Source organism: Urocitellus parryii, chromosome 11, assembly GCF_045843805.1.
Source record: "Urocitellus parryii isolate mUroPar1 chromosome 11, mUroPar1.hap1, whole genome shotgun sequence".
NCBI classification, from domain to species: domain Eukaryota; kingdom Metazoa; phylum Chordata; class Mammalia; order Rodentia; family Sciuridae; genus Urocitellus; species Urocitellus parryii.
The window spans coordinates 15,003,183-15,014,251 of record NC_135541.1 but is presented as its reverse complement, the minus strand read 5'-3'; the positions used below and the strand labels follow the sequence as shown (position 1 = coordinate 15,014,251).

General features: G+C 49.2%; 1 protein-coding gene across 1 annotated transcript; it reads right to left on the bottom strand.

Annotated features, from left to right (window-relative positions):
- Positions 1 to 493: 493 nt before the first annotated feature.
- Ncmap (non-compact myelin associated protein) lies at positions 494 to 10,546 on the bottom strand. The gene is made up of 4 exons (XM_026403619.2): positions 10,342 to 10,546; positions 6,334 to 6,419; positions 3,094 to 3,178; positions 494 to 1,324 (listed from the first exon to the last, which is right to left on the bottom strand). Exons 2-4 carry the CDS (start codon positions 6,410 to 6,412, stop codon positions 1,183 to 1,185), a joined length of 306 nt encoding a protein of 101 aa, XP_026259404.1. The 5' UTR covers positions 6,413 to 6,419; positions 10,342 to 10,546; the 3' UTR covers positions 494 to 1,182.
- Positions 10,547 to 11,069: the final 523 nt, after the last annotated feature.

Genomic DNA, 11,069 nt, shown 5'->3' with positions numbered 1-11,069 from the left:
CCATTTGCTAATTGTCTTCTGGGGGCCAGGCGCTGTACTCAGGCTGCTTTACTGGGTCTTTGACTTGTGATAACCCCACGAGGCAGCTGTTTCCATTCCCACCACGGAACATAGAAAGGTGGTCACTTTTCCAAGGTCACCCACCCTGAAGTAGGACTTGGAAGGCTGTCTTCTCAATCCCCAAATGTTGTCCCTAATATGCAGATTGTTCTCCCAGCTCAGGGTGAGAGATGAGCTCTCTACAGAGAAATGGTGTGTGAATGTGGTGCTTTGGAAATGTCGGGTTTCTGCAAGGTGACCAAGAAGGACGGAAGTAACAGAGTTGGAATCTAATCCGTCTCCAAATAAGGGTCGCTGGAGGGAAGGGGTTAACAGGACTGTCAGGGCTGTTTAGAATCCAGAGAAACGAGACAGTGTCGGGCCAGTCCCCCTGGAGCCCGAGGAAGAACCCTGACCAGCCACCAGGCTCATCCCAAGCCCAGGGACAATGGGACAACGTTTACCTCTGCTATTCCTCGAGGTCACCCTACTCCTCCTGCTGACGCTTTAATAACAAAGCAGAAACTTTTGAGAAGAATTCTGTTTTCTTTTTTAACTTTAAAGGGGGGAAATGTGCTGACCAATCGTCATGAGCTAGCAAGCTAGCGGTCACCCAGTCCTGGAACAGGTTATAAATTAACAAGTTGGTTTTCTGGTTAGTTAGTCCAGGTTAGTCCCCCTGTGCATGATGAGGGGATTCAGTGTTTTGCTCTGCAAAGCTGTGCCCAGGGCACTTCATCTGAGAAGACTCCGGGACACTCTCAGAAGCACTCCTTGACCCATGACTCCTGACCAGAAGAGTCAGGACTACATGTCTGCCTGTCTGTCTGTCTGTCTAGCTAATGTGTTTGTGGGCAGAAGGCCAAACCCCCATCCATGGGTCCTCAGTGTAGCGCCACCTCATCAGATGACACAAAAACGTTGCACAGCTTTTGGGAGAGTGGCAGCGGGGACGTGGGTGCGGGTGGGCTGGGTCAGGCCAGAATGAGGTTAAGGACCCCCTGAAGCCGCAGGGATGCGTGGAAGATGCCTCTGTCCACCCGACCCGAGGGACTCGTGGCAAAGCCGCTGGAGAAGTGCGCTGCTGGGTCTCCACTCTGCAGAGAGCTCCCTGGGCAGGGGCAGAGACAGCGCAGGGCCGGGTCACCGGGTCTCCACGTGGACATCAGCCGGGCCGAAGGTCACCGCTGTGGGCTGCTGGCTGCTGTTGCTGTTTGGGTCCAGGGCAGAAGGGGCAGCCGGCTTGGGGCTCTTGGGCTCCAGCTCCCTCCTGATCCTCATCTTCCTGTAAAGACAGGGGCACATGTGGCAGGGTCTTCTCCCTCCTGCGGCTGCGGCGGGGAATGGGCTGTGACTAGGGTGCTGGTGGAAAGGTTAGTGCACATCATCGCCAAGTCACTCGGCTTAATTGCTGACCACAGAATTTCACACCTGGAAAGGACCTCAGCCATCAGCTAGTCTGAACCTTCCATTTTTTTGTTCAACTTAGTTATTTAGTTTTATTGGCTTATGTTAATGAATGAGTAAGGTGTCAGACAAGTGGCTAAATTCACGACAAAATGAAGATGTTACCTGTCTTTTGTTCAGAGGTGTACTGTGAATTAAACTCTGCAGCCTCATAGGCTTGCTAAGTTTATTGCTAGAAATATGTAAATGCTTTAAATTTTTTTTTTTTTTGTATTAGAATTGAACCTGGGGTGCTTTACCACTGAGCTAAGTCTCTAGCCCTTTTTTAAATTTTTAATTTTGAGATGGGGTCTTACTAAGTTGCTTAGGGCCTCACTAAGTTGCTGAGGCTAGCCTCCAATTTGCAATCCTCCTGCCTCAGCCTCCTGAGTTGCTGAGATAACAGGCAAGTGTCATTCCTTGTTGGGCCCAACTTAAAAGCTTTTTATGTCATTGGGAATGTATTTAAAAGGTATATCCTATCTTCGCTTCCTGTGCCATAAAAGTCAATAACTAACAATCAGGACTTCTAACATTTACATAATATTTTATCTTGTTGATATAAGTGTTTTTTAAAAGTTTACATCCTCAGTGAAGTTGCACACATATTCCAATTAGTACCCCAATACACTTCACCAATTTACCAGTTGTTAAAAAGCTATCCTATTTGGTTTCCTCTCTTATCGGTCTTTCTGTCTCTCTCTCTTTGCATGTGCTCAGAGTTCTTAAAAATCATGAGCCAGAGGCAGACTGATCACATGACTTGGGTCCTTTAGGCTCCTATAAAGAACAAGGGCCTTCTCCAATATGTTCCCAACTCAACCATCCCACTCTGAGACCCTTCCATTTTAAAGATCATGGAGTGGAGACACAGGTTTTGACAGCACGAAGATGCACCCAAGCCTCCAATCCCAGCCCAGGCAGCAGTGTGGGCAGCAGGTGGTGAGTTGGGGTGTCCAACCAATGACAACCTGGGAGAGGGACCCAGAGCTCCAGCCACAAAGGAGAGGAAGGGAGGTCGACATCGGGGTTTGACTTGATGCCACTTCTTGGTTTGGGATAGACCCAATTTCTTCTCTTCCTGTTATTGTTGCTATCGTTATGGTTTAGATATGAGGTGTCCCCCCGGAGTTCCTGTGTTGATGCAGGAATCCCCAGAGGTGACACGGCTGGATCATGAGGGCTGAAGCTAATCGGTTCACCCTGGTGTGACTAGACAGTGTGGTGGCTGTAGGCTGGCAGAGGCAGGTCACTGGACTGTGCCCTGGAAGGGTCCATCTTCCCTACAGACCCTTCCCCCTGCTCTGTCCTTCAGCTGCCGGGAGGTGAGCAGCTTCCCTCTGCCCCGCCCCTTGGCCATGACGAATGGACCTGGCTGACCACGCACTGGACTTCTGAAATTTATAAACTTGAAATAAACTTTTCCTGCTCCAAGTTGTCAGGTGTTTTGGTCACAGCAACAAAAAGCTAACAGTTGTTACTACATGTAACCAGAAGGATGGGTTTGAATCCCCCCTGGGCCCATGAGGGCTGAGCCACCTTGAGCCTGTGACTGGAGCCCAGCGCCTGTTCCCACACTGAAGGGGACAAAGCCCAGGGCCCCCGTACCTGTTGTACATCTTCAGCAGGATCAGAACCACGGTGAAGATGACGATGACAACCACCACAATGGCGGCGACGATGGCTCCAGAACCTGCAGAGGGGAGGGGAGCCAAGGGGGCAACTGGCGCTCAGTCCGACGAGTGGAGGGGGAGGCGTCCTCTGCGCCAGGGACGGGGGACCGGGTCCTTCAAGCCCCGTTGGTGGGGAGGTGCGTGGCCACTCTCCATGTGGCCCTGTCCTGGGATCAACAGGGAGGGACCCGGACATCCCCGTCTCGCCTCCTTGCCTAGGACACCGACTTATATTTGAATTTAAAGTAAACAAAGATAATATTTTAGTGTATGTCTTTGCCAGGCAAAATTGGAGACTTACTTATACCAAATATTTGCTTATTATTTGTCTGAAGGTCTCATTTAAATGGGAATTCCAAAGTTTATCCGGCAACCCTACCACCCAAAGGTCAGTTGGCAATGTCGGGCAGAGGTTTTGGCTGTCACAGCTTGGGAGCAGGGGACAGACAAGGAATTGTGACTAGTACCTAGGGGGTGGAGGTCAGGAATAATGCAAACCATCTTACGAAGCACAAGACAGCTCCCCACAGCAGAGATTATCCAGCAGAGGTTGGAAACCTTAATTAAAGTCTCCACACGAGACTCCACAGGGAGGGAGAGGGCCTCGTTGCCCTGTGGTGGGTGGCTGCCCTGCCCCTCCTCAGTCCCCTTCTGGTCTTTCTTCCTATGAATATTTTACATGATTTTTGCTTTGTTTTGACTTTAGTAAACCTTTTGGAAAAGCATGATGTCCATTCACAAAAGTACACAAATCATAAGCTGGGGGAATTTTCAGAGCACACACAGGTGTGTAAAGAGCCACCCTATCAAGACAGACCAGCACCTGGATCCCGGGAGGCCTGGCGCCCCCTCCAGGCAGCCCAGGGAACTCCCTCGTAGTCTCACTTCTACCACCACAGGTGAGTTCCACCTGGCTTTGAACTTCCTGTCAATGGAAAGAGTACCATTTAAATGGAAGAATACCTTTTTCACCTGGTTTCTTTTATTCAACATTATGTTTCTATGCACAAAATATAATAGTTGTGACATAATGTGTATAAAATAAGTGGGGGTGTATATATATTATTTTAACTTCTACATTTTATGCCATCACAAGTGTTCCTGTGTTCCCATAGTCTTCATAACCAACATTTACCATATGATATTTCATGGGATAAGTGATTACACCTTGTTAAACCATCTAGAATATGAGTAATGTGGTAATAAACCCTCATACAGCTTTTTGGTATTTAGGATTATTCCCTTAAAATGAGCTCCCCAGAATCACATAGAATGACTTAAAGTATGGATATTTTCATGGTTCCTGATATTTTCAATATCAGTTCTGACATGGATGTTGACTTTGAACCCAAAATTAGGGACCAAGAGGAGCTGATATTGAAACGAGAGTCTGAGGTACTAAAGCTACTAAGGACATTCGTCATAGCCTTGTTTTTAATAGTGAAAAATGAAAACAACATAAGTGTTCTCAACATTGGAGAATATCAGGAATTGGTGAAGATTATGGTGCTCCCGGACAATGGGGCTCCTTGTAGCCATCAAAAGCCATGAAGAAAAATATGTAATTACATGGAAAGATGATGATGATATTAGAAAACAGAATATGGAAAATGGCTGCATTTTTACCAGGAGACTATTTTTTTCCACATTTAGGAATATTTCCTTAGGATAGATTTTTCAGATATAGGATTACCAAGTTATTTTAAAAACATGAATGGGGATTTAGTATGCACATACATGGTCTCATTGGTAATGTAGACACGGGGAGATGACCCATGGTTCTTAGGTCAATGAGGTCTTTTTCCTCCTCCATTTTAGCTTGTATTTATAATTTCAAAATTCTCTACAAAAAAATCACATTACTTTTGTATTATTGAAACAAGAAGAGGGTGTTTTGCTGTCTGTATCACAGGAAAAGTTTGAAGCTATGCTGGGGCTTCTAAGAATAGACTTGGGCTGGGTTGTGGCTTAGAGTGGCAGAGTGTGTGCCTAGCATGTGTGAGGCTCTGGGTTCGATCCTCAGCACCACATAAAAATAAACAATAGAGGTATTGTGTCCACCTGCAACTAAAATATATATATTAACACACACACACACACAAAGAATAGACTTGGCTTATGGCAGAGTTTGGAGAAGAGACAGTGATGTTCTGGATCACTCCTTGGTGACCCCAGGGCAGAGTCATATCGAGAGTGGCCATGCCCCAATCCCCGCAGCCCCAACAGGGCTTGAAGGACCACGTCCTTTTAGTTAAGAAAAAACAGGAGCGTGCCCGTGTGACCTAGTGTCACTCTCTCTACTTCCCCTGGGGACTGCAGGGAGGGCTCAGCAGGCCTGCCCACCCATCTTGCAGCAGGATAACCTGGGGACCCCCCCCTGAGAGCGACTCCTTCTGGGTCTCCAAGGAGGAGCCGCAGCCTGTCATTAACCCAGCCACCTGCAGGTGCCACAGCCTGAAGCCGTCCCTGGGGAAGACCGTACTTTCGTGTGGGGAAGGCTGTCCCTTGGGTGGAGGTGGGAACAGTTATACACACAGCCAACTGAGGTGGCTGAGAGGGTCCCCTGCTTCTCCTTATATAATCAGTTGGTTTTCTGAACGAGCTGTCTTCAAATTTTTCATTCTGGGGACCCCTTGTTCCTGGCAAGTATCTCCCCAAGTATGTCCTCCTCCATTAATTTACTCCTTTGTGAGTTGAAGGGATTTTGGGGTGGGGGCACCAGGGATTGCACTCAGGTTCACTCGATCACTGAGCCACATCCCCAGCCCTATTTTGTATTTTATTTAGAGACAGGGTCTCACTGAGTTGCTTAGCACCTCAGTTTTGCTGAGGCTGGCTTTGAACTTGCGATCCTCCTGTCTCAGCTTCCCAAGCTGCGGGGATTACAGGTGTGTGCTATTGCACCACAGGCTGTTCTAAACGTTTATGTGGATTATCTGTTTGAGTCCTTACCACACCCGTGTGTGGCAGCTTCACTAATATCCCCATCTTACTGATGAAACTAAGGCCCCAAACAGAGGTTATGTGCCCAGGTCACACAGCCGGCCAGGGGTAGGACAGGGACTGAGACCCGGCACTCCATCTCCAGAGCCCATGCTCTGGACCTCTGCACCAGGAGCTGGCCTGGCACGGGCCCAGCCAGCCCTCCCCAGCCCTCGTGCCAAGGTGGCCTTACTCTTGTACAGGAAGTCTTCTCCCCTGGTGGTCATGTTCAAGAAGAAGGTGGCATCGCCCAGAGTGGTGGCTGTGGTCATCTCGATCCTGGTGACAATAAAGAAGAAACTTTGCTTAAAACCAGAATCAGCCACATATCGTCTTTATCTGGACGACGGTAGAATATTCCAGCTTGCAGATTCTTTTTTGACAGCCAATGAACACGGGGCCCGTTACTAGCTACCCCCTGGGGGTGTTGAAAATGATGCATAGGATTCCCAAAGAGTTTCATTCTTCCAAAAAGTTTCGATTCATTCAATGATGTTCATTCAACTCCTTCTGTGCTTCAAAATATCTAAACGGATCTTCTAGAAACCCTGTGAGGTAAGTTATTGTTGCTATTTAACTGATGAAACTGAAGCCCTCATAGTTATATGGAGCCCAAGTTTACCCAGTGGTATTGAACCTGGGGTGTCGACCTCCATTCCATCAGCTTTCCTTCACCCCGCAATAAGGACTGAAATGGTGCTTTTGCATTTAGGGTTTTTTTTTTTTTTTTTTTTTTTTTTGTACCAGGTTTTGAACCCACGGGTGCTTAACCATTGAGCCACATCCTTAAAGTCCCCCCCACCCCGCCCCGCTTTTTTTAACTTTTTATTTTTGTGATAGTATTGTGTTGGGTTGCTTCGGGCAACGAACTTGCTCTATTGCTGAGGCTGGTTTTGAACTTGAGATCCTCCTGCCTCAGCCTCTCAAGTCTCTGGATGACAGGCGTGTACCACCAGGCCTGACAGAAGTTTTAATACCTAAAGCAGAATAAAAGAAGAGAGGAAGAAAGAGATAGATGAAAACTTTAGCTCCGGTTAAGTTGTCAGTCATATAAACCATTGGCAGTGGAAAGCATTTACTGGACAAGATGTACTTGAACAGGCCTTGACGGCTGGGCATAATTTGAGGACCAGAGAAGAAAGAACAAAGGTGAGAAAACCCTTAACGGGAAGAGAGAGATTACATTTTGACCATCTGCCCTGCAAGAGTGTCTCTGTCTGCAGCACCTCCGAACACTCGCTTACCCCCTCCATCACTGGGAAGCGGCTGTCCTCCACGTTTGGCTCTGGAGCAAGGGGAGGCTCAGAGTGGTAGAACGATTTTGCCAAAGTCACACAGCGAGGAAGAGACAGAACTCAGACTTAAACATACTCTTGGAGTGTACAATGTATATTGCGCACCCCCCCCCCCGCCCCGACACCACAATGAATCAAAATTCACAATTCTAAACCAGGCGTGGTGGTGTTTGTGCATGTAACCTTACCACTCAGGGGGCTGAGGACGCAGGGTCACTTGAGTCCAGGAGCTTGAGATCAGCCTGGACAACACAGAGAGGTCCGGTCTCAAAAATACCAACAAAAACTCATAATCCTGTCATGCCGACTGGAGGGGTGAATCCAGAGTGTGCAGTTAATTCGATGTCACACCACCAGAAGAAGCAGGTGAGATTCTTGACCATGAAATACAGAGCCCACAATGATAATCACAAATAATTGCTCTGAACTATAGGAATTTAAAAAAAGGGGAAGAAATAAACCAGGGTTCTTTTTTTTTTTTGAGACAGGGTCCTGCTACGTTTCCCAAGCTGACCTTGAACTCCTGGGCTGAACCCCTTCCTGCCTCAGCCTCCTGAGTGGCTGAAACTGCAGGCATATATCACTGTGCCCAGGTACACATCAGTTTGGTGTTTGTTTGTTTGTTTGTTTTGGTACTGGGGATTGAACTCAACCACTGAGCCACATCCCCAGTCTTATTTTGTACTTTATTTAGAGACAGGGTCTCCTGAGTTGCTTAGCACCTTGCTTTTGCTGAGGCTGGCTTTGAACTTGCAATCCTCCTGTCTCAGCCTCCTGAGCCACTGGGATTACAGACGTGTGCAGCTGCACCCGGCTACAAATCAGTTTTTTGTTTTATTTTTAAAATATTTTTAGTTGTAGATGGACACAATACCTTTATTTTATGTGTTTATTTTTATGTGGTGCTGAGGCTTGAACCCAGTGCTCACATGTGCCAGGCAAATGCTCTACCACTGAGCCACAACCCCAGCTCCCCCATCTCTTTTTAAAAAAAAAATTATTTTGAGACAGGCTGGTGTCCACCTGGAGCTCCTCCTGCCTGGGAGTCCAGATATGTGCCTCCACGCTGAGCAGAATTACTTTCTAAATTACAAAGATTAATATAATAGGATCCCACGTACTTACGGTTCAGATTTAACCAATATTTATAGTCCCATTTTCTTCTGTTCTTTTCAGATTTCAACAACATTGAGATGAAGTTAAAGTACCTTTTCTATCTCAATCTCATTTTCTCCTTTCCCCAAGACACTGTGACCTTGACCTCTAGGGATATTCCCATAAAAAATGTACAATGTTTTCCGCCTACGTATCTATCCTTCACCATTCTGCACAGCGGGGCTCTGCACACTTATTAGATGAAGGTCAAGCACAGAAGCCACCCTCTGAGCACCTCCCCCTGCCGCTATGCCAGGAGCTGGGAGACACTAGTCTTGGGAGGTTCACTTCCTGGGCTGGGTGGGGAAGAGAGCATCTGCTGCGTTTGCTGGGATCACTCTGGGCCTCAAGAAAAGACCTGGTGGGGAGCTGGGGTTGTGGCTCAGCAATAGAGCGCTCGCCTAGCACGTGGGAGGCCCTGGGTTCGATCCTCAGCACCACATAAAAATAAATAAATAAAATAAAGGCATTGTGTCCAACTACAACTAAAAAATAAATATTAAAAAAAAAAAAAAAGGAAAGGCCGTCCCCCCTGTGCATGCACCTGCACCTGGCACAGAAAGCACTTCCTGGCTTCCCATCCTATCTCCCTATTTTCATTGCCTACTGACACCAGGCTCTGCTGAAAGGCTGTGACAGTGGACATGCCATCAGCCACTGTGACAATCTCCCTGGCATGGCTGTGCTACTGTCCGGGGCTGGGCACCTCCAGCTCCCCGCCATGCCCCACAGTGGGCCTCCCTGAGAATCCCGGCCACTGGGCGCCACGCCCCACCCTCCCAGCTCTGATGGGAACAGGGCTCAGCCTTCTACTGCCCCATCCACTGGGTCAGGCCACTTGCTCCCAGCCTGGGGACTCTGGTGACTGTGGCCTGCTCTGGGGGCCTGGCAGCTTCACAATGGCCCTGTTGCCAGGCCTCCCCCAGATCCACAGGAAGGGTTCTGCCTTCACCTGCAAGCCCAGGTCTGTCTGTCTGTCCCTCTCCTCGAGGACCTAATCCTCAGATGCCCACCAGGAAACCCCGAGGGGCTCTGCCTGGGCCCCACACCCACCGACCTGTCTTCCCACCTGGCCTCCTGGTCTCCCAGTGCCTTAAACAGGCCCAGCCGGCCATGCCCCGGGGCCAGCCGCCCTGGGAGGACGCCCACCCCCAGAGCTGAGCAGCCCTGTCCTCTCCTCCCACAGCCGCGCTGCTCTGCCAGAACCACCTCCAAGCCTGTGTCGCCGTCCCTCGTCTTGCAGCTCCGAGCATCGCAGTGGACATTAGTAAATATTTGCTGAGCTAATTAAGATGGGGATCTGGGGCCCATCTCAGGGAGAGACCCCCTCTCACTTTCAGCCGTCCACCCCAGCAGGCAAAGGGTGTTAGCGCACATGTGCTAAACCTTCTGCTTCTACCCTCCACAGCATGGAGCCGAGAAGACTCGCCAGTGATGCTTTCTTACAATTCCTTCCAAAAACAGAAATGCAGACAGGTGGCCCCTGATCAAGGGTCAGTCTGGGAGAGAGACGTGGCACAGTCACTGGATAACCCAAACTGTGCCTGCGGAAAACAAATCCCAAGACCTGGGGCTATAAAGCTAACTCTCCATGCTTATATAGTTTGGAAGCTGCAGAGCTGGGGTATGAACCTGGCCTTGCAAAGCCTGGGTCCCCCCACCACCCTGCCCCTGATATGCACACAGCGGGGTCCATGAGCAGTCACTGAGCACACACACACACGCACACACACACACACACACACACTGACCCGCAATGCAGCCTCCTAGGCCACAGGACACAGACTCCTCTGCAGGTCCTTCAGGGGTGACCTCCTGGGCACCGACTTCCAGGTGCAGACTCTCTCTTGAATGGGCCCAGTTCCTCCTCTTTCTGGGAGAACAGTGAGCAATCCCCGAGCAGATCTGGCCTCATCTCGGGACCGAGGGCTCTCAATTACATCTCTGTTCCTGCCACATCAGAGAAGGTGGGAGGGGGGTGGTGGAACGTCCATGGCCAAGGACGTGGGTGTTTTCATGTGTGCGGCCTCAGCGACCGTTGCCAACCGAGTGAAGTCCAGCAGGGGAATTTCAGAATCAAGTGTGGCTGAGATCAGGGTCCACGGTCACGGAAAACAGGGAGGGGGAGGCCGTTTTCACTGACAGAGGCTAAGTTAATGATGATCATGTATTTATTATGCGACAGGTGCTACACTTTTCATGCAAACTCTCATTTAATGCTCAAACCTATCCAATAAGGAGGGTGTAATCATGGTGTTCCTGCTACAGACGGGGCACTGAGGCTCAGTGCACAGAAGATACCCACCTAAGTCCACAAGGCTAATATGAAAGCCCTGGTAGGACTCAGGTGGCGTCTGATTTCGCAGCGGCTTCTCCATCGACCCTCACTGGGCTGCCTCCGGGGAATGCATGAGGTAGAGATGCCCCGAATCCATGTGAGGCCTTGGCAAGAAAACCCACTCAGGTTAGAGTTCAGCCG